The 23,661-nt window shown below is 37.7% G+C and overlaps 1 protein-coding gene across 7 annotated transcripts in view; it reads left to right on the top strand.

Moving 5' to 3' along the window:
* The window catches only part of cacna1c (calcium channel, voltage-dependent, L type, alpha 1C subunit), a 189,921-nt gene that overhangs the window by 140,855 nt on the left and 25,405 nt on the right, over positions 1-23,661 (top strand). For 4 of the 7 annotated variants that reach the window (XM_014004815.1, XM_014004812.1, XM_014004811.1 and 1 more), the window contains 22 exons: positions 2,097-2,123; positions 4,293-4,453; positions 4,534-4,607; positions 4,691-4,842; positions 4,952-5,153; positions 5,273-5,393; positions 7,092-7,206; positions 7,838-7,955; positions 8,037-8,106; positions 8,198-8,330; positions 8,502-8,631; positions 10,310-10,369; positions 11,256-11,362; positions 11,734-11,748; positions 14,455-14,542; positions 14,639-14,746; positions 14,830-14,882; positions 14,963-15,109; positions 15,217-15,418; positions 15,645-15,803; positions 15,887-15,997; positions 18,149-18,232. In XM_014004815.1, coding sequence (XP_013860269.1) covers positions 2,097-2,123; positions 4,293-4,453; positions 4,534-4,607; positions 4,691-4,842; positions 4,952-5,153; positions 5,273-5,393; positions 7,092-7,206; positions 7,838-7,955; positions 8,037-8,106; positions 8,198-8,330; positions 8,502-8,631; positions 10,310-10,369; positions 11,256-11,362; positions 11,734-11,748; positions 14,455-14,542; positions 14,639-14,746; positions 14,830-14,882; positions 14,963-15,109; positions 15,217-15,418; positions 15,645-15,803; positions 15,887-15,997; positions 18,149-18,232 — 2,437 coding nt within the window. The remainder of the gene's footprint in view (positions 1-2,096; positions 2,124-4,292; positions 4,454-4,533; positions 4,608-4,690; positions 4,843-4,951; positions 5,154-5,272; positions 5,394-7,091; positions 7,207-7,837; positions 7,956-8,036; positions 8,107-8,197; positions 8,331-8,501; positions 8,632-10,309; positions 10,370-11,255; positions 11,363-11,733; positions 11,749-14,454; positions 14,543-14,638; positions 14,747-14,829; positions 14,883-14,962; positions 15,110-15,216; positions 15,419-15,644; positions 15,804-15,886; positions 15,998-18,148; positions 18,233-23,661) is intronic. The other 3 variants (XM_014004814.1, XM_014004813.1, XM_014004817.1) reach the window with 3 other exon arrangements.

The following is a 23,661-nucleotide window of genomic DNA, read 5'->3' as shown; positions in this document are numbered from 1 at the left end:
ATTTTGTTGGTTTTTGTGTTTACTTGGTTCATTTTAATGTAAAATATCTAAAACTAAAATATACACTATAGACCAGTGGTTCTCARTCCTGGTCCTTGAGCACCATTATCCTGCACTGTTTAGGTGTTTCCTTTCTCTTCAGCAGGTCTTTAAGTTCTGCAGAAACCTGTCAATCACTCATTCATTTAAATCAGGTGGCAGGAAAACAACTAAAACGTGCAGTTTAGAGTAGTTTTACTTTTAAATTCAACCTGAATCTGAGAAAGAAAAGCAACAAATTCAAATTTCTTTCTTTTTTTTTAGTTTGTATTACATTTACAGTGAGTTTGATCAATTTAGGAACAAAATATTGTTTTGTGGCTCGGGGCAGAATGGATTTACCAGCTGCATTCACAGAAAAAAACTGGTAACATTTTTTTAAAATAGAACAAAAGCAAAGTGAATACATCTGAATATTTTATTCAACAGACACAGATGATTATTTTTGTTGTCTTCCTAGAACAAATTTCACAAATTTGATGCCAGCAGAACTTAAGATAAGATAATAAGATAAGAATTTGCTATTTTCTTAGTGTAATGACAGTGAAAATCCTCTTTTAAAAAAAAAAAAAAACATCTTAAACTTTTCTAAAATGGAAGTTTTAAATCTCAAACAACAGCTTCATTCTTGCCAAACCAATGCAATGGCCAAAACTGAAACAGTTCCGGTCTGCATCCTAAACCTCCAGGTGAGACGRGTCAACTGTGGGAGCTGCAGTTCACTGATTGAACTTTGTGTTGATGGTTTGATTAAAGATGGATCAAACAGATGGTTCTGTTTGTTACCAGAGCCAAGAGTTAACAAGCTGGGCCTCAAATAGAAAAGTGAAACAGAGATGGGCTTGATTAGTAACAAGTTTTATTAGAAACCATTGTGTTGCACTTAATCGGTAAAGGTATCAATACAAAATATCTAAAAGGTTGTATTTTCTTGTTTTTTAGAAAAATAAGTGGATTTTTCTGCCTCCCTGCAGACATTTCCTTCCACTTGGTAGAAAATAAGAGATGTTTAGTGTTTGTCAGTCCCTCCTCACATCGCTGCGAGACAAACCCAGAGATACGAGCTGCTTCAGCACCTGCTGATCTCCTAATTGAGTCGGACAGATGAGGAGATGGATGTACTGTCAGGTCCCATATCCAGACAGTCAGTCATTCAGGCTTTTTCTTTCTTTCTTTCTTTCTTTCTTTCTTTCTTTCTTTCTTTCTTTCTTTCTTTCTTTCTTTCTTTCTTTCTTNCTTTCTTTCTTTCTTTCTTTCTTTCTTTCTTTCTTTCTTTCTTTCTTTCTTTCTTTCTTTCTTTCTTTCTTTCTTTCTTTCTTTCAGGTCTTCAGCAAGGCATTTTAACGTTTCAGTCAGTTGTTCGGATAGGCATCCATCTGTTTTTAGTAAACAAGTCAGAACACAGTTGAATGAAAACCTCACTTAAAGGAAATGTAAAGGGACAGGGCGCACATTGTCCCAGTAAAAGCTGCTTTTTGCTTGTGGAGTTTTCTAAAGATTCAAAAGTTCATAAATTGAGATGAATGTTTCGACTTTCTTCTGTCAGACTGTCTTCCATGATCTCTTGTCCTCAGTTCTCTGTGTTGTACTTTTTGCTGTTACAGTGGTGAACAATCAACAGACTTTTTCCATCAATAAAATTTTCTTTTTTTTCCTCCCGCACAAGTTTTGATTGGAGGATACTCAAACTGTTTTCTTTTGACTGGATGCCACTGTATTTGTGTTAACAGGGGGTGATTTGTTCACAATGAAATAAGAATGATAATTTAGTGTGAGTGCATAAAAATGCACAAATTGACCTTTTGTCATCAGCACGATTAGATTGTTTGATGATCTGGATTCTATTTCAGACAAAACAAACATCTTTTATGCTTTTTATCTTTAATTCTTTAATCAGAAACTACTTTGTACCTAAACTTTTAAAACTAATGAAGCACTTGTGATGACGAGGGAAGATGAGCCCTTGTTTTTCCCTCTCAAATCACCTCTGTCATGTCTACTTGTCCGTGTGTGTGTTATGTGTGTATGTATAATCCATTCTGTTTTCTGTGTTCCAGAAATAGGATCTCCAAATCCAAGTTCAGGTTAGTACATGTTTACCATAATGCTGTGGTATTTGTTTGGTGACTGTGTTTGTGTGTACATGTGTCTGTGATTTGTGTTCAATGAAAAATAATAAAATTAAACTTTGAAACAAAAATAATTTACAGATGAGTTAAAGCCCAATAATTAGGACTTTATGCAATTTTTAAAATATAAATTATAGRTAATTTACTGTTTGGCTGGTAAAACCACACTTTTCTTCCACCATTTAACCAATTTGCTTAATAAGAGTTGCATCAATCTTCCCATCTTGACAGGTAAAAAAGGTGAACCAGGTTTGCAGTACAAAAAAAATCCTGAACCTATTCAGAAGTTGCTTTATAAGCTGCTAATCCTGGGTGGCAAAACAGACAAACCAAAAACCTGCCAATAAAATCTTTGCAAACAGGAAGTCAACAAAAGCAAAAGCACAGCTATCAAAATAAAACAGGAAGCATAAGCTATGAAAACAAAATTGGGTAACTACAGCTCAGGAAAAACACAAAATTATGGTTCTTTCACAGGAACAGTGTTTAACATCACATTTCTATAGATAAAGGCAAAAACAGGGAGAGCATCCTGTTGAGCTGTGTTGATCTGTTTTAATCAGGAGATGGAGAACAGTTCAGTATACAGTACATACATATAGTATCTGCAGCAGACAAGAAAAAAATAACTGATGTCATGTTATGTTTGTTTCACAATTTAGAGAATGCTATAATAATGAGAGAATTTTCCGTGAAAATATAGCCTGAATGCTCAATCATTTTTGCAGAAGAAAGAATATAAAAGTTTTGCGATTGCAATTTGCAAGTTTGAGTTAGCAGAAAAGTGAAGAGTATAATAAAGATTAATAAACACTGTGAAAGGTTTTAAAGTTGTTGAAGATGGCTCCATTCATTTTCAATGAGAACAAAAAATGACTGGAAAAAGCTAACTATTTCAAAAAGTTTGAATGTCTGAAATACTAAAGGTATTAGTCAGAATGTCTGGATAGAGCTGAGCATTTTGATATATAAATATTTGAAATAACAAAAACTGTGGAACGAGTTACATGCCGAAAAATGTACAGACGAAAAATGAATCACCTCAGTGTGAATGCTTCATGATATCCCTACAAATATGCCTCGACTTTATCGTGGAAAATAATTACTTTATATATTTGTTGCCATGAGAACAATGTGCTCTGAGCCGTGATGTTTAGCTGTGATATTTTTACTGATGGAAAACTTCCAAAGCAACTATTTGCATCTGAAACAAATGCATGTTGAGAGAGATAGACTGGTGGGTCTTTTGTTTACAACGGACATAATGAAACTTTAATTAGATTTAAAAACTATACACAGGCCCTAATGGTTACAAGAACAGCAAGGAAAATGTCAGCTGGGRTAATTTTCTTACTTTTACCAGTGTTACTGCTTAAACACAACCATCTTCTGCCAATGTAACCCTATGAATAAAACCACAGGAATAAACAGACATGTCTCTATCCATGCCCACTTCTGCCTCATTTGGAAGTTTTGGTTGTTTATTAAAGCAAAACCTATAAGCTTATATGGGATGAAAAACTTTATGAAATTCTAAAGCAAGATTTATACACAGTATATATTTATATATTTTCCAGCACAAACACAATCAATGCACAGGTTGTTGCCTTCAATTTTGACACCACTCACTCAGAGGAAAGAAATCGGGTGCTGATGAAAAAATCAAATAGTGTGACCCTTTTTGTTACTCACAAATAGATTGAACTGAAAATTGTGAAGCTGGAGAGGAAAAAAACCCAAACCCTTTTTTTTATTGCTTGATCTGAATACAACAACACATTTAGCTTAAAATTTGCATCTTCAAGTGTGTTTTGTGCGTTTACTGTGTAACAAACCTCCTCGAGTTGATGTAAAAAACTTTGAGGATGACTAATGTTCCGCAGCTCGCTTTAAAACAACAGATAACCACGGACAGAGGGCTGATGTCATCGCAGTTCGGTTCCAACTTATCGACTTTCTTCTGTTTATCTTTCTTCTCCGCTTCTCGTCTTTCACTCTTCTCCCTTAATTCTTTCGATTGTGTCTTGTTTCTTTCCTCATCTTCTGCCTTCTCACCCCGTCAATCCGACCCATCTCTCCTCTCCTCGCCTCCCAATCTCTTATCTTGCCCTTCGTCCTTCTCAGTCGCTACTCTCGGAGGTGGAACAGGTTGTGTCGGAGGAAGTGCCGYGCAGCAGTCAAGTCGCAGGTGTTTTATTGGCTGGTCATCTTCCTGGTTTTCCTCAACACGCTGACCATTGCTTCTGAACATCACCAGCAGCCGCAGTGGCTAACTGATGTGCAAGGTACATCAAACGCAAAATACCTGAATTAAACCTCTGGATATGAACTGAAGTCTTGACGAACTTGTGTTTTTGTATTGTAGACATTGCTAATAAAGTTTTATTGGCACTCTTCACCGGTGAGATGCTGCTGAAGATGTACAGTCTCGGCCTACAGGTGGGTGGTTGTCAGCACCGTGAGGTGTTTTGGTCAAATTGTGTGATTATCAGGAATAAAACGTAACTTTTTGCTCTCCGCAGGCATACTTTGTGTCACTCTTCAATCGGTTCGACAGCTTCGTAGTGTGCGGGGGCATCCTCGAGACCATTCTGGTCGAAACAAAGATCATGTCTCCTCTCGGCATTTCCGTGTTACGTTGCGTACGCTTGCTCAGAATCTTCAAAATAACCAGGTTATTATCAGCTGCATGGCATTTTCATTTATTTTGCGACCATAAATCTGCATGTCTTTCGAATATATGTTGCTTTTTCCTCTACATCCGTTCGGTTTCTCTCCTACAGATACTGGAACTCTCTTTCCAACCTGGTGGCCTCGCTGCTCAACTCGGTGCGCTCCATCGCCTCCCTGCTGCTCCTGCTCTTCCTCTTCATCATCATCTTCTCGCTGCTGGGCATGCAGCTCTTTGGGGGGAAGTTCAACTTTGACGAGACCAGGCGAAGCACCTTCGACAACTTTCCGCAGTCTCTGCTCACCGTGTTTCAGGTCACCTTGCTGCAGTGTTTCGTGTCCACTTTGTGCTTCAATTAAAACTTTGTGTCGTGGTTTTGTTTGGGGGTTAATCGTTGGCAGAACACTTTCTTCTTTTGCTTTCCTCATCACAGATTCTAACAGGAGAGGACTGGAACTCTGTTATGTATGATGGTATCATGGCGTATGGGGGTCCGTCTTTTCCTGGCATGCTGGTCTGCATCTACTTTATCATCCTCTTCATCTGCGGAAACTGTATCCTTTTACATGAAGCYTACGTAGGATACATACTAGTCTATATATTAGGGGTGGGTGTAATGTCTTAAACACAACCATTTTTACAGATATTGAGCTAAACTAGGGTCCTTGAGGCCCGCTATCTTTCATGTTTTACTTGTTTCCCTGCTCCAACACCCCTGCCACACTGACTGAATTACCTCTTCAAGTTCTGCAAAGGCCGGTTAATCACCCATTAAATCAAATCAGGTGTGTTAGAGCAGAGAAGCCTAACAATCACCAGGATAGTGGCCCTCAAGGACCAGGATTGAACACCCCTGAACTACAATTATTTGGGGTAGTAACTGAATGTTGTTCCATTTTAACGTGCCTGTGACATGCTTATCCTTAAAATACAAAAAGGTCAAAGAAAACATCTTTACATTTAAGAGCATTGGCATAATGCTCAAGAGTTTACCCATTTTTGACACACAACTGGCATACTTTCTTCTGAACTTGGCTCAGCCAAAGTGAAACAGGAAGTGACATCAAAGGGGAACTTTTTATTAAACAAAACTCCCCGGTCTTTGTTTATTGAAACATTATTTGACTCTTTTTTTGTGTGTGTGTCATTATTTGACTCTTAATTTCTCTCTGATAGTCACTCTGAATGTTCTAAATAAACATCAAATTCTTCTTGACAGTCTGCGTGAACACAGAAATATCTATAACTTGGTCACTTTTACAGATCTAGAGTTCAAATTGAATGTGGTAGTAGTTGACCGTCATTCGTAACACACACTCTGAGCTCATAYAAGATTATGCAATATTTCATTGGATTGCACCTAATGGGTAAGATTTACCAAAATGATTCAAACTTCCGGACATAAAATAAAATAATTTTAGTCTAATGGTGCGTTCACACCGAACGCGATTTCAGCATCAGGAGCCTCAGGTTTACATACAAAGTCCATGGTGGACGCGCTTCAAGCAATGTCGGGAAGTTCTGCGACGCCTCAAGCGCGATTAGAGCAGCGCGATTTGAACGATTTGAACGATCTGAGCGTTTGACGCGCTGAGGCGCAAATCGCTGAAGTTAGAAAATCTGAACTTTTGCAGCTCGACGCGCCGCGTCAACCAATCAGAGAGACTCCACTGTGTGACGTAGCGACATATTTCCCGACGGGACAGTTTACTGAATGATGTCCACTAACCTGAAACAGACAGAGCTCCTGCTCTTTAGCTGAAATCGAGTGCCTGCAGTCGGTGTCCTGACAGAGATATCYGCACCAATGCGTGGCAGCGGCTCATCAGACTGGAAAAATAGTCCTGAAAGCGAGCTGTGAGCCTCTACTCTGAATTAACTGGTGAATTAATTATGAATTAATTATCTGATGAACGTGACATGCTCTTGCTCTCTGTAAATAAAGCAAAGCTACTTCCTCGTCCAACATTAAACAGAGCCCGACAGAGGGGGGAGGGGCGGGGAGGCGGTTGCCGTGCAGCGCTTCAAGAGCTGACCTGCGTCTGACCTCAAAGCGCACAAGCTTCAAACTTCAGCGTTGGCTGCGATTTTGAAGCTGAAATCGCGTTCGGTGTGAACGCAGCACAAGATAGGTGGTGTATATGCATTATTTCATTTATCATGTTTCTTTTTTACCCTACAGAGCTGTTTGAGATCACTTACTGCAAAATGTCCCAGGTTTGCTCCCTCCTTAACATCACACTTCTGAACAGACATCCTGCTGAATGTCTTCTTGGCCATCGCTGTAGACAATCTGGCAGACGCAGAGAGTCTCACATCGGCCCAGAAAGAAGAGGAGGAGGCGAAGGAGAGGAAAAAACTAGCCAGGTGAAGCAGAAAAAAAAACAAGAAACCTAGGGAGGCAATCAGTGAGCTTAGTAAGAATGCGACAGGAGAAAACTATTTTGTCTCCTGCCAACAGAAGAGGTTTTAGAGGAAGAAGAGAAAGAAGATGTTTAGGAAGTCTCAAGAGCACCAAAGAGAGCTCAGTCCTGGATAGTCAGTGATGGCTGGAGGTAGTTTAAAGCAGCTGAGAATAGCTCCTTAAAAGCTGTTGCACAAATATTCTGTAGGTTTTCCACACAGGCTGTCATTCCCCTGCTTTGCTTTTTCTTTCAAAACAAATTTATTAGGGATTTCTTTTGCATCCAGTAAAAGTAATTTGTCACCAATAATTATGTGAGTTTTTTTAGAACAGCAGGGGAAGATGGTGTTATACAGTGAAACTAATCATTATGTTTCCCTCTTGGTTGCGACTCGTATTGATTTGAGGGGAAAGCAAAAATGGAAAAAAAAATCATTTCTCCGCTGGCTGTCCCTTGGGTTTGGTCAAAACAGCTCGGGGTTCTTTGTGTCGCTGAAAAGCAACTGTCTGATGTGAACTTTTGTGCGAGTTATAGAAATAACAGCACAAAAATTAGTCGGCGCTAAAGGTAGATGATTTTCCGCTTTTCATCAGGCTCGCCAGTCCAGAAAAGCGCCAGGAAAACGAAAAGCCACCTCTGGAGGAAAAGAAAAGCGAGAAGATAGAGCTGAAGTCCATCACCTCTGATGGGGAAACCAACACAGCGACAAAGGTATGCAGAGAAAATAAATCCACAGTTTTCAATAAGTGCATCCATTAGCTGACGAATGAACAAAACACTTTAATGTTGCAGATAAACATGGACGACTGCTGTGGAGATGAAAGTGAAGAGAAGAATCCTTATCCTGCTAATGATTATATTGGTAACATTAATAAACAATGATTTGTCAGCAACGATAACACTTTTTGTGTTCTTAAGCCATCAGTCATTTTACATTATCATTCCCTAATCAGGCGATGAGGATGAGGATGAGCCAGAGATGCCCGTTGGTCCGAGGCCCCGCCCACTTTCTGACATTCAGCTTAAAGAGAAGGCTGTTCCGATGCCTGAGGCGCGCGCATTCTTCATCTTCAGCCACACCAACAAGTAAAATATCAAACATTTTCTTATTTTAACCAGAGCCACTTTGAAGCTTTTTACACRGTTTTTATTTAATTATTTTTTTGTTTGTTTGATTTAAAACCCGCCTACTCTGTATCAAGACATTTACTCGTAATTCTCCCATTCTGTTTCTTTCAACAACTATTTGCTCCACAGGTTCAGGGTTCTGTGCCACAAGATTGTCAACCACAACATCTTCACCAACCTCATCCTCTTCTTCATCCTGCTAAGCAGCATCAGTCTGGCAGCAGAGGACCCCGTCAAGAACGACTCCTTCAGAAATCAGGTGACATTTACCACCAAACTTTTTTTTTTTTAAGCAAACACAATTCTAACTCGTAATCAGTGGAACCAATCCAACAAAACAACGTTAAAATCAAATATTAGCAGCAGGAAAAGACAAAATCTAGCAAAACGCAAAAGGATAAGGATCTGCATAATGTTGTGAAATGGACCTCCGGGCCACCATCCATATGAAACCGGATAAACAGAACATTAAGGCACTGACTGAAGACTTTGTTGCCATCATTAGCTGCCCACACACATTTATTATGAACTAAATGGATTATAGCTGACAACAGCATAAAGAAGAACCAAAGCTTTTCTAACTGGCCTGTTACACTTAATGAGATTGCTTCCAGAACTGTAACTATTATTAACTTCACACGAAGAAAATGTAAAGCATCTCCTCTGGTCTGTTGTCTCAGATCAACTCACTGCTTGTATTGAGTGCCGCCCTCAAAGTGCTTCTTATTTTTAACCTTAAATTAACCAGGGAAGTGTTTTAAATGTGTTGCACTCAGTGTTCACACAATCTCTCCTTAGTTTTACTTCGGAGTAAGCTGGGGAGCAGAGCCATTCTGCCTCGAGCACGCTCTAAAATTACAGACGATTTACTGTTTGTGTATCTTCTGTAGTATTTACTAATGAATAATTTGTTCACATGCTGTATTAATAATTAAAGTGTTTATGGACCAAATCGTGCTGCAGTATAATGGAAAGACCGTGCACTCTGCGCTGTATTTGATTATGTACATTGTTTCCTCTCTATGTCAGCAGAAGAGTCTCCTGGGGCCAACAAAGATCTGTTTTATAGCATTTTCCTGGCTTTGGTAGAAGATGTTTTACTGGGCAAACCAATTAATCTTTAAAATCTGAATGAATTAAATTGTATATTTGAGGTTTGGATGTGTTTTTACAACACATTCTCACTCCCGAGTCATCACATATTGACGTTTTTCAAAGGTCCCTTTGCGTCCAATTTTGACGCATCAGGTACCCCCCTCGCGTCAGTCCTTGCCGCCCGCGGCTTTTCCGGGTTGCGCCACCAGGGGTCTTTGGGTCGGGGGTCTGAGGTTAACATTAGGGATCAGGATAAATGGTTAAGTTTAGGGACTGGGGTCAGGGATAGGATGTCTACAGTGAACATTAGGTAATTTTAGGCTTTGCAACACGTAGTTGCCATGAATTTCCTACATTTTCTAAAAATGGTTAATTTTACGTATCAGGGTTAATGGTTAATTTTAGGTACTAGGGTCTGGGACAGGATGTCTAAAGTGAATACACGTAATTTCACGCTTTGGGACGGTAGTATTTGTGCATTTTCTACACTTTGAAAAATTACGACAACAGATTCCGCCCCATCCCGTCAAAATATGACGCAAGGGGGGTACCTGATGCGTCCAAATTGGACGCAAAGGGACCTTTGAAAAACGTCAATATGTGACGACTCGGGAGTGAGAATGGGTTGGTTTTTAGGCTTTTTTTTATTGTCCTTTCACCTGGACTTTTTGTTTTACTGACAGTAAGTTCAGCTTTAACAGCTTTGCTCTTTACTATATTATATCTTTATTATTTAAAATGAGTCAGACAGATTATTTAAAGCTTTTGTTTTCTGCATGTTCAGTAAGCCTCCTTTATATGAAGAGATAAAAGCATTGCAGTGTTGCTTGTTGGGTTTTCAGATCCTGGGCTATGCAGATCATGTCTTCACTGGACTCTTCACCATAGAGATCATTTTAAAGGTACTTWTTGCTTTTTTTTACAGTACTATGAAGTATGTGTGTACATTAAATTAGGGATGCATCAAAAATACTTTGTTACGTACTGAATACTAGTACTTCAGCACTATTCAAATGGTGGTTCACAGGCCGTATGTGGCCTGTGGGTGACTTCATTCTGATTAAGGTGGAGATGACTTAATTAAAAATTGAAAAAAAGAACAATTTTTTTAGACTTTGATAATAAATGTCTGTCAATGACTTCATTTAATATAAATTAGATTTTAAATACATTTYATTTGTGGCCCAGTGAGCATTTTAGTTGAATAACCCTATAGTACTAAATAGGGGTGTAACAATACATCGATCCACAATATGTTGATGAAATGATTGATTCAGTAATATCAAGACAAAACAAAAGCATTGATCATGTCATCATCTATCACAAGCATAAATGCTTGTTATATGATATTGCATCATCACTCGCAGACATGTGAATTGAATCAAAATTGTATCATCAATGACTTTTTAATGTCAAAACCTTTTTATCGTCATCCAAACAAATTGATATATCGTATTGTGATTAAGATGTTGATTTTCAACTTACATTTAAATACATACGGATACTGAGTACTGATACGACACTAGCTTTTTAGCTAGTTATTAGGTAGCTTCTTTCTTGGAGACTATGTTGGCAGTTTTTCCTTATTAAACAGCTTGTTCAGCAATTTTCAGGCTCATCAATAACTGATAGTAGTAACTAACCAACTGATGCTCATAAAAACATTTAATGTTATAAAACAGAATATCAACTCAGTCATTCAAGGTTAAATGTTATAGACTCTGTGTTGCTTTTGAGTACAGGGTTCACATGCGTCTTCTACAAATTAAAATATGTGTTTGTTTGCAGATGACAGCATATGGAGCCTTCCTCCATAAAGGATCATTCTGCAGAAACTATTTTAACATCCTGGACTTAGTTGTGGTCAGCGTTTCCCTCATCTCTTCTGGAATCCAGTGAGTGCATCATCATGATTTCTTTGTGCATGCTTTACCATCTTAGTGACACTTCTCAAGTATTTTCACTAAGACTGTGTACACAGATATTTCTAACTTTTCACAGCAATTCAAATATAACCATTACACACGTCTTATTACATGAATAGAGGGCTACTGCTTTTGGCTTACGTTTAAATACACAAGTTCTAACTGTCTGAAAAAGCGTTTCACTCTGCTCTAAAGAACTCCACACCACCTTACCCCTAAAAGCTGTCTCTCTTTGTGATGTTTCATTCAAACGTATGTTTTCTGCTTCTAATAACACCTTGAAATGCTGTGATGTTTGTGTTTAATATGCTATGCTACGCTCTCTCTCTAATGCTTAATAGCCTAGACTTCTCGAAGTAAGTCCGTATTAGTCCGTGTCAATAACCCCTTTTTAACAGCCCTTCACCTTAACCGTGTAAATATGTCACTCCTTTGATTTGATATTTCTATGGTCTTGGAGAGTTTAAGTCAAAGTSTGAATTAAAATGTGAGGAAATAAAAAGCTAAATGTGTCTATAGATTTGTAAGAAAATAGTTTTTTTTCCAAAATCGTATTATAAGTTGTTGTTTTGTTTGTTTGTTTGCAATAAAATGTACTTCAACAGGAAAAATATCCTTTCCTTTGCATTAAATTAACCTCCAATTCTCCAGGCAGCTTTAATGTTTATTTAATAGGTCAAAATCATTTATAATGTGTGGATAAGCTGAACTCTCCTAGGCTATAAAAATGACACATGAATGTTAAACTCAGTGGGTTTTGCCTGTTAAAGGTAGTGAGTGAGTGTGTGGGATTCCTTTTGAATGCATCACAGTTAAATCAATTGTGATGGTGTTCCATTTTTTTTGTGCCTGTAAGGACCTTTTGCTGTTATTGCTGCATAATTATTACACATTTTAGGGTAGATACATCTCTTTTCTATTTGTTTGTTTGTTTGTTTGTTTGTTTGCATATTGTACTGAAAGAAGAGCAAAGCAAACTTGGAAAATTGGATGATTTTTTTTTTAAACGAAACTTTCCTGTAAAGCTAGTGAAATAGCTCGTTTGCGTTGCTTCTGAATAAATGAGACACAACAACACCATAAATAAAGGAACAATGGCATCTTGGCTGATAACAATATCAACCTCTTATGACCTCATATGTATGTTTGCTTTCTTATAGATGGATAGAGTACTTCTTGTCATCAGGTGGTTGGTAAATAGTGTTCTTCATCGCTGTCAGCAACTTTTTTGCTAAGAACGTTACAATTAAGTTGCTTTTGACTCTTTGATGGATTTGTGCTGAAACTATAGAGCATATCCTCACAGCTGGTTTGACTGTGATATGGCTGATCATGTCCCACTCCACACCAACTGCCTTTAACTGCAACAAAACTTTGCCTCCCTCTGTAAAGAGTTGCCCAACGGGTGTATTTTTCCTCCTATTTCCTCTTTTCTAAATAATAAATCACTCCTTTAACCACCCAAAACGTCACCTCCTTTTTAGAACATACACTGACATTTTGAATATCCTTTTATGAAAAGAGAGAACTTGATTTGTTCTCCCTTCATCTGAACAAATCACTTATATCTCTTCGCTGAAACTAAAGCACATTGGTGAGCCTCATAATTAGCACATTTAGGAGCTAATAATAAGGGATCTAACACAGATCCCAGGAAAAAAAAGACAATTTTTCAGTTCTTTAAATAATTAGTGTTGAATTCAAAATGTCATCGTATTAATTTGATTCTTCTTTCAGTGTTTAAAACGGTTTTTTTAAGCACTTCCTTTAAAGGGTCACACCTTTGAACCGTTGGCTTGTACTGACACTCTTTTACAGCACAGTTCTTCTCTGTTTGCCTGTAAAAGTCCGTGTGTGTGTGTGTTTTTATGTGTCGCTGTTTATGTGATACATGTGGGTATCATTGACCATATGTGTTTTGTGGCTAAAAGCTATTGTCAATCATTTGTTTGAGTAGTGATTTTAGTACATATTGAATTTACATTTGTTTAAGTAAAAGTATGCAACCCCAACCCTAAATGGTGGTGCATTGTATAAAATGTAAATAAAAACGAAATGCACTGATTTTTGAATCTCTTTTTTCTCAATGGAACATGGTAAACAAAATGCTTGAACTAAGAAACTGTACCGATTTTTGGACACAGTAACGTAATTTAGAATTTTATGGGATGTCAGCAAATAAATAAAATAAGGATCATGAAAAGGAAACAACTGGAGGATGTATTTGTAACTATTTAGATTAATTTGCAACAAGTCCATAAGAAAATTGTGTCTAAAAACAAATAGACTAATTAAAATTTAAAAATCATTTTTGGAAACCTTGTTACTGCCCTGCCTCTCTGACGGTATAGGAGTGCATTGCCTTCAATAAAGAGCAGCAGGTTTTAGAACAATAAATGCTCCTATCTAGACAATATGTTTGTGCAGAAAATACCTTGCATGTTTAAAGTAAGATATTGTTTTAACAATGCTGTTAAAAAAGGGATGTTTCATCATGGTACACATGGCCCTGTCCCGATGTTATTAAGATGCAGTCCTGCCATAAACTTTAAATATAACTTAAATAAAAAGTACAATTTTCTAATTTAAGCATTTTAAATTTTTTGCCGCTTTCCATTGCAAACTGTGAGATTTCTATTTTGTTTTTAATTACATTTCATACAATGTCTCAATTTTTTTCTCTGGAATTGGGGTTGTATAATGTGATTATTTTAGTTGTTTCAATAATTAACAATAACATTAAAACATGTACAGAATAAAATGTATCTGTGAAGACATGTAAGTGGAAAGTTTAAAATAAAAATATGATGAATTTGAATAATTAAAAAAACATGTAATAGTGACATTACTTAGCATCATAGCTGCTGTTTTATGATTATTTTGCATCATGTGTCTTGTCGAATTTTTTTAAATCACTCATTTATGTAATATTTTTTGCTTTTGTCATATCTCTGTGTTTTTGTTTTGTTTCTTGTTTTTTGTTTTTYTATGCAGGTTTTCTAAGAGAAACATCTATTAAATCCGTTTGACTTGCCATTCTGTTATTTTCTGCTATTTTTCAGGTCCAGTGCAATTAACGTGGTGAAAATCCTGAGAGTCCTGCGAGTTCTTAGACCACTGAGAGCCATCAACCGGGCTAAAGGACTAAAGGTTCCCACTTTCTCATATATTAAAAAAAACTGTCTTCTTGACTGGAGAGACATAAAGCATTCACTGTTGTTGTTTTTGTGTGGGTTCTTTTTACAGCATGTGGTGCAGTGTGTGTTTGTGGCCATCAGGACCATCGGCAACATCGTCATCGTCACCACGTTGCTCCAGTTCATGTTCGCCTGTATTGGAGTGCAGCTGTTTAAGGTAAGAAAGGAGCAGACACAACTGGGATCCGAGGGAAAAAAAATCTCAGGGACTTTTACTGATTTTCGACATCTTTCAATCAGGGCAAGTTCTTCTACTGTACCGACAGCTCTAAGCAGACTCAGGCGGATTGCAGGTAGGAGGAAGCCTCTTTTGCTCCAATTTTTTTAAATTATAAAATCAGTTGCACTAATAGTGTGTGTCTTTGTGTTTCAGGGGTTCTTATATCCTGTATAAGGACGGGGATGTGACGAAGCCTGAAAAGGCTCTGAGACTCTGGGAGAACAGCGATTTCAACTTTGACGACGTCCTGCAAGGAATGATGGCTCTGTTCGCTGTGTCCACTTTTGAGGGCTGGCCTGGGTATGCCTTTATAAAAAATCACAGTCAACGTGTTCTGTCCACGTGTGCTAAAGGTCCGCTGTTTACGTTCCTGTGAATTAAAATGACTCCCTCCTGCCGTTTGTTAGGTTACTGTACCGAGCCATCGACTCCCACGCGGAGGACGTCGGCCCCATCTACAACTACCGCGTGGTCATCTCCATCTTCTTCATCATCTACATCATCATCATCGCCTTCTTCATGATGAACATTTTCGTCGGTTTCGTCATCGTCACATTCCAGGAGCAAGGAGAACAAGAGTATAAGAACTGTGAGCTGGACAAAAACCAGGTAGGTTTYGTGTTTGTGTGGTTTAGCAGCGCTATAGACAACATTTGGGCTGTATCTGAATTATTATTATTTTTTTATTAATTAAGAGTGCAGCTTAGTGCAGCCGAGGGTTAAATTAAAACACAGAGGGGATCAGGCTTTTGCAGTGGCAGACCACAGACTCTGGAACAACCTCCTCCTTGTRTTTTTAAATCCCATCTAAAGATTCACTTTTTGTTTTTTACAGCGTCAGTGTGTGGAGTACGCCCTGAAGGCTCGCCCTCTGCGCCGCTACATCCCCAAGAACCCTTACCAGTACAAGGTGTGGTACGTGGTCAACTCCACCTACTTTGAGTACCTGATGTTCACACTCATCCTCCTCAACACCATCTGTCTGGCTATGCAGGTGAGTCGCACGAGTGCTCCCCAGCCCTAAAACTGAAACCTTCAATAATTCCTTAACGGCTCGTTTGTGGGGGTTTTTTGCAGCATCATGGGCAGACCAAAAACTTTAACGATGCAATGAACATCCTCAACATGCTCTTCACCGGACTGTTTACAGTGGAGATGATCCTTAAGCTGATYGCCTTCAAACCCAGGGTAGGTACCGCCCGTCAGTAAAGAATGAAACATAAGTCGTGTTGAGTTGTGCAAATTACAGACAGCTGATCTCCGATGTTGCAGCTCATTGCTTTAGTTCGGATGTCTTCCACACGGTTGTTACAGCATCATGTAGCTTTCATACCTAACTGCTCCCTTGTTATTCTGTAGTGGTTGCCATGTTGTTGCAGTGGGTTTATTGGTCCAATCTAATAACGCCCCKGTGTGTCAGCAATTCAAACAGTAACAGATGGGAATGTTTCACTCAATTACACCAGTGTTAATGGAAAATCCCAACGCACAATCAGTAGCTTAAATATTCCATAATCTGTTTTACGCTTACGTCTATTGTTCAGCCTATGAATGCAAGATCTGTGTGAGATGCTTTCACATGAACTGATGATTTTTTTTAATGCTGAAGTGAGCGGGACTAATGTGAAACTGAATTAAAATGACCAGTTTTTATTTTAAGTCTAATTTTTTTAATTAAACAATTCAGTTTTAAATAAGTTAGCTGTTTTGATGTGTTAAGAATTGTTACACTTTTCAAAATAATGTCCTAGTTTAAAGCATAATTCAAAAGAAAGGCTTTTGTTTTTTAACTAATTTCAGCATCCAAGTTATTTTCTATAAAACCTGCTTTTAAAGGAGACATATCATGCTTTTAAATCCTTTTTTTCACATTTCAGTCCTTCAGTTCTGGTCTATATGAAGTGGAACAGCAATGCTTTGGTCTGAATCCCTCCTTATTGTAATTCCACAAGCCCCCCTTTCACCCGTTTTCTGAGGTGTGTCTCAGATCAACTCATTTTGACGCTGTCTCTTTAATAAGGAAATGTTGACCTTTGACCCAAAATGTCCGACTTCCTGTTTGTTTTAGGGCATACCTCCAAGAAACTTTTTTTAATATTTTGGGGAGTTCTAGCAATGTGCCGAATGTCAGCTCTCTGGGCCTTACCAGTTCCTCCATCTCACTTTAGATGGCGCTGTGGAGCCATTTGGCCACGCCCATTAAAAATCCCAATGGAATCTTGCGATTTTTGTTAAATCAAGTTCAGAAAACATCATAGAAAATAAAGATACACAGCACCGGAAGAGACAAATTAAAAATTTCTGCACTCCTACAGTCTCAAAAACAACAAAGTGCATTTAGCAGTTACAAAAGTGTTTTTTGCATGATATGTCCTCTTTAATAAAGTAAAAAAAGATGTTTATTTCAGGGTGAAATTACATAGCTACTCTGAAAATTCARGTCTTGCTGTGTCTTATTCAGCAGTACTCACAATAAAAGTTCACATCTGAGGATAGATTTTATTTTGTGGAACAATTAAGATGTATAAAAGCAAATGTTTCTATGCCGTTTCTCCACAGTCCATGGTTCAGTACTATAACACAATCCTAAATCATTTTCAACAAACCTCAAGCTGTATCTTGTTATGAGGAATGTTTATGTGCTCACTTTTTCTCTGCAGATATTAATGAAATAAGAATCTTAACATTTAATTTGTTCCTGTTAACAAATGTTCTTATCTCATCCACAGAAAAGCAGCAGATAGGATGTCTTAATCTTTTAGGTTGTATTTTTCATTCAGGTTTTATGATTCTGTATAGTTTCTGAGCTTGTATTATTTTTTTCTGGTGCCCAAAACTTTCTTCTTCTGTTTTAAACACCGTAATGTGCCTAATAAATATGTCACATAATAATGCTAAACTGTCTCATACTAATTGAAATGCTAAATTTGCAATAATATTCCCAACCTACATGAAAGCTCAAACTACTTTTTTTCTAGTAGCACTACATTTTATTTCACAATGTCAAACAGCATTTTTATGTCCTGGAAACAGACGTGTGTGTAAACTAAATGCTTTGAAATGCTGAACAAGACATTCGACTATAAACAATCACAGTTTAACGCACCATTTTTAACCAATCTTAGATCCGGCTGCATTTGATGAGCAGATAACAGAGTGGAAACTTCTTTCATGTGGCAGCTCATTAACTCTAGCTGACGATTTTTTTTTTCATCTTTCATTGCACTGTACAACTTCATACCACCTTAATGGGGGGGCTGCAAAAGTGGCAGCAGATGTTGTTTTCCTTCTAACATACCTTTCTCACCCTCCTCCTCTCGCTCACCTCATCCTGTGCAGGGGTACTTTAGTGATCCCTGGAATGTGTTTGATTTCCTCATCGTAATTGGCAGCATTATAGACGTCATTCTCAGTGAGATCAACGTAAGTACAAGTACAAGTTTTTGCTCTCGTTGTCTCTCCTCAAGTCTCTGTCTTGTGTTTTTTTTTTTTTCCTCTGCGTTTGGACTGTTTTCTGTCCTCTTTTTTGTCAGCCTCTTTCTCTCGTTCCTCCTCTTCCTCCTATCTCTTTGAATCCAAGATGGCTGCTGCCTCGAGGGTTTCTGAACAAGTTTCCGTCGGGGTTTCACAAAAACACGGAAAGGGCTACGCAGGCAGGGTTCGGCTGTTGCGTTCAATAATGTTCAATACAATATGTGAAATGTTTGGTTTTATTTTTATTTTTTTATTTTTATTTTGGGCCACCGTGACAATTTTAATCCCCTCCCCCAACTAACTGAACTAACCCCTCAAACTTACGCAGCTTTTTAACTCCAACAAAGGGCACTTTTTGTTGTTGTTGTTGTGAATTTGTTCTTGATTGTTGTTCTTGATGACATTTCCTCTCATGGACGAGCATGACCAGCCGCTGCTGTTCCTCCTCTGCTGTCCATCTCTTCCAGACTGCCCGTACCTTTTCTTTTGCCCTCCCACCACCATTTAATTTGTCRAATCTTTCCCTCCAATTGCTCCTGTATGTAATGTTTATTATCTTATTTTTTTCTCCTCTCTCCTTCAATTTCTGTTGTTTCCATCGTTTTTCTTTTTTTTAAATGTCCTTTTCTGTCTTTTTCTTCTGTTGTTTTTCTGTTTTTTTGTTTTCCTTTCCGCCACCCTCCACGCAGCATTATTTTGTTGATGCATGGAACACATTTGATGCCTTGATAGTTGTGGGTAGCATTGTTGACATAGCGATCACTGAGGTTAACGTAAGTAGTCCAACTCCCTCCTTCCTCCCCTCCCTCCTTTTCCTGCCTGCCCGCCTGCCTGATCTGCCATTCTCTCACATACGAACAGACCGAGTGCTGATTCCTATCTGCAAGCTTTCAAACGACCGAGAAACTGCATCTGTGCAGTATTTGAACTTAAGGGATGGTTTGGAAAGCCTGGCAGGTAAAACACCCAGATGTAGCACGATCACGCTGAAGACTACTCAGAATTCTGAGTAGCTTTTACCGCGATGACTTACCATTTATTTTTATTTAAATTAATAAAATGTCATCCTCCATAGTTTCCTAAAATTCCTSCTTTCAAGACATCTTTTGTTTGCATTTCTGAATGTTTGAGTCTGCTTCTGATATGTATATGAGCCTCGGTCTGCAGAGATTATTGCATTTGTCAATAGAACCCAATGCATTCCCTMAGCACTTGGTTTGGATACACATAGTTTGACTTCTTCATCACTTGCCAGAGGAGACACGAAGCGTCACCCTGGCAACGATGGACACTGTATAACATGACAGATAACAAAAGTTGTAAATCCAGATTTGTTAATGTCAAAAAAGGTCCAAACATAATGCAAAAAGCATGATTCTCTGGCACGATGGAATGAGCGCAGATTCTCACTTTTCGTTAGTGTTTGACTAAAAGGTCCCTGAATTCATAAATCAGCAGGAAAACCTAAAGTTCAAATGAGCAAAAACATATAACTTCCTTTTCACTGGGAACAATTTGATCCCAAAATGGATTTAGTCAGCACCCATGAAATTTATGTAAATGTATGTATGAATTCATTTATCATCTGCACGGGAGCCCAATGGTCAGCAGTGGATCTGAATGAGAATGAAAAAAAAAAAAAGAAGGCAAAAGTCGAATGTTAAGTGTCTGTTGTGTTTACACTTCAGGGGCAGTAGGTTGTTTTTTTATGTGATATTGGAAAAAAATCACAGCAGAATTATTTGAGAATAAGACATAACTGTTAAGTATTGATGGGCAAAATTATAGTTTATGTTGCCTCAGAGAAATATCATTTTTGTAGTGTGATCAAACGGGTCAAAAAGCAGAACGCTGAGGAAAAATTAGACTAGCATTACAGAACCAGGATCCAGCTAAGAGGAATTTCATCATCATTTATCAAGACATGAAAATGCAGAGTGAAGGCTTAAAGCTGAAATATTTTAGCTGAAAGCTGCTGAAGTCAAGGGGAAACAGTTTAATAACAAGACTGTTAATGTGAGTTAAATTTGAACTGTTGACTTTTACTGAAAGTAAAACAAAATGAAAAAGTAATAGAAAAAATTGGTCAAAATAAAGCTGAACAGGGCAAAAATGTAGATAATTAGCAGAAAAAATTTGAAGCTACCAGAAAGAAGTTACAAGGAGCAAAAAATGTGAATTTATGAACAAAATAAAAAAAACAAACAATACAGTTAAAGTTTACAGGAAAAAAATGTAAAACATACAGAAAAATATTAGCACATGACTTTTTATTCTTTGACCTTAAAATTAAAAGGGATCAACATTGAAAGTCACAGTGTGTAGGGTTTGTTGTTTTCAGYGACATCTAGTGGTTGAATCATCCTCCCTGGTCCTCCCCCCACCCCCACCCCCAGCTTCCAAACGCAAAGGAGTTGCTACGGTGTCTCTCAGGTGTCAAAACCTTTGATAATTCCAACCGCGATGTCTACCAGCAGCTTCAGGGCTAGTGATGTTTCAAGTGGTAAGATTATGAGCTTTAATAAGTAAAATTATCCCAGCTACAATGACAGACAACAAATATTACATTTATAGTATAACAACTAAAACCGTTTTTGACGCCGCCACCGCAGTTTGTCCTTCATGAGCCTTCGTAGACAAGATGGCGGTGCAAGATGGCGGCTGCCTGTGTGGCGACCCGCGACCACGGAGATATAAACAGCTTTTTATAAGGTAAAAATAATAAAACAAGGTCTTTGTCTGCAATGATCAGACATGTTTTTTTATTATTATTATTGTCATTAGTGATTATCTCMATTTCGGCTAAAAGACTTGACAAAATCCTACACACTGTGCCAAAAAATAGGATGTTTGCTGAATTAGACAGTTAGAAGCAAAAATAGATAGATTTAACTAAAAAAAAGCCTTAGATTAAATGAAAATAGATGAAAAATAGGTTAAAATGTTGAAATTAGCAGAAAGAGACTGAAGGAGCATATCTTTGCTGAATTAAACATAATAAATAAAAGACCACCAAAACATGAAATTAGGAAAAACAGCTAAAGAGTAACTGAAAAGGCAGAGTAAAATAAAAACAAAACAATGCTGAAAGGAGCACAAAGCTTAAATTAACAGAAGTAAAAAGAAGCACTTCAAAGCTAAAGTAGCCAAGAATGCTAAAAACAGCTAAAARGTAACTGAAATGGCAAAATAAAGAAGGATCTGAATGATGCTGAAAGAAGCACGAAAAGCTTAAATTAACAGTAAGAAGTTTTAAAAAAGCACATCAAAGCTGATATAAGTCAAAGTAGATGAAAAACACTAAAAACAGCTAAAATGAGCAGATGTTCATAAAGCAGAAGAAAAGGTGAAGAATACAGTAAAGATTTATGAAAATTTTGAAGCATTTTAAGGATGTGGAAACAGCTCCATTCATTTTCAATGAAAAAAATGGCATAAAAATCTAAATATCTCAAAAAAACAAGTCATAGCCTGAATGTCCTGAAGGAGCTAAATACAAGTTAAAGTAGCACTAAAATTGCAGAACAAGATACCAAACAAATGAATCCCAATAGTGTGAATGCTTTTTTATAACTCAAGTTATGTACTAAAAAGCTTTAAGTCTCAGATCAGTTCTTATTAAAGGTTATAAAGAAATGAGAGAACGTGCATATACGACAGTATATTCTGTAATCTGGAACTCTGTGTTTCAGCTCAGAAAACACTGGTCTGGCATACTAATGAGGCTGTTGTGTCCCAGGGGTGTAGGAGCTGTGCACTTGTTCTCTTGCCTTTAAAAGGAGAATCCATTTGCCCCCATAAAAAGCTCTTAGGTCTGCCCCCCCAAAAAAGTATACGAGGGCCTAAATATACCTGGATATTACCTGCTTTATTCAGCTTTTCTATTTAGAGAAATAGTTATCTCAAAGGAAATCTTTCAACTGTTTAGTCCCAATAAATTTACTGTCAGGCAAAATAAATATATGCATTATTAAAWATCAATAAGCTATCTTTTTATCAAGGTTTTTAGGCTTTATACAGATCTGTCATCTATACAGTTCCCTGAAGTTGCACTGCACACTTTGGTTTGGAGTTTGAACAATTTGGAGATGGATCGATTGATTGATTTAGCTAATTGAATGACTTTTTTATTATTATTTTGTACTTCTAACCTAAAGGCATGCCCAAATATTTAGTTTTATTCTTTTTCTGTTTTGTATTTTTCACATTTTGGGTATTGAGCTACATTTTTCTTCTTCTCCTCCTCCTTTTTAAGAAACCCTCCGCACTTCAACCCTGAGAGACCCGACTCTGTTAACCCTGACATTTGAAATGTTAGCCTGCCACTTCATTTCACTACTTTTTAAACTTTAACTGACTTTAAAAGTGTACAGTGAAGTGCAGTGGCACACTAAATGCCCAGCCCTGTCTTTATTAAGAAGAGGATGAAATATCCCATTGCAGTGTGCCCACTTTGCTGCTCCGTTGGGTGCCTGTTGGCTCAGATTAGCTGATTTTCTTTTTTATGACACAAGAAAGCAAATATTTCCTAATCATGGGTCTCTAATTCCTACCCCACTCAGCAACCTGCGGGTGCTTCTTAAACCTTGTATGGATTCTGTTTTAGTTTGGTTTGAGTAGAAGTGGTGTGAACAGACTGGTAGTGGTTTGCTCTGAGCGGTGTCTTGCAGAGGATGCCAGTATGAATTGCATCTCTTCCTCTTTTCTCTCTTCGGAATGCCTCCTCTTCTCTTCTTTATCTGCCTCCTTGTCTCTCTGAGCTTCTTTCTTGGACTCCTCTTTTGTTCGTGTTTATCTCTCTCCTTTTTTTGTCTTTTTAATTGTTGGTTTGCGGTGCTGCTTGCTCACCTGAAATGCGAGCTGGGTAACATGGGTYTTTGGTGCACTTCTGTTCCTGACTGTCTGGAAATGACCAAACATTTTTTACATCATGGCTCTATTATTCAATTCTTTTTTACTCTGTACAAAAAGTCCATACAAAAAGTTGAAAATGTCACCCATGTTACCCCTGTTATTGACTGAATTGTTGAAGTTTTTGCCTGAAAAAAAAATTAGATGCAATGCAAAAATTATGATTTCTTCAAGGGGTAAAAAATAATTCACTTTAGTCTCTTTCATTTAGCTTGTCAGTTTGTAATAAAAAGCATAAAAAGACAATTTGATCTGATTTTATTTTGATGAAATGTCTCTAACATACAAAAACATACAGACACACAGCAAAATGTCCTCATAAGCATAGAATGTCTAAACATGTCCACACACCAACACAGAGACACACACACACCCTCTCTGTATTTTCCTTTAGTTCCCTGTCTCCTTTCCTTCCTTCCTTCCTTCCTTCCTTCCTTCCTTCCTTCCTTCCTTCCTTCCTTCCTTCC

This window comes from Austrofundulus limnaeus, unplaced genomic scaffold (genome assembly GCF_001266775.1).
Source record: "Austrofundulus limnaeus strain Quisiro unplaced genomic scaffold, Austrofundulus_limnaeus-1.0 Scaffold26, whole genome shotgun sequence".
NCBI lineage: Eukaryota > Metazoa > Chordata > Actinopteri > Cyprinodontiformes > Rivulidae > Austrofundulus > Austrofundulus limnaeus.
Note: the sequence above shows the minus strand (reverse complement) of the source record. Positions and strands in the feature narration are given on the sequence as shown.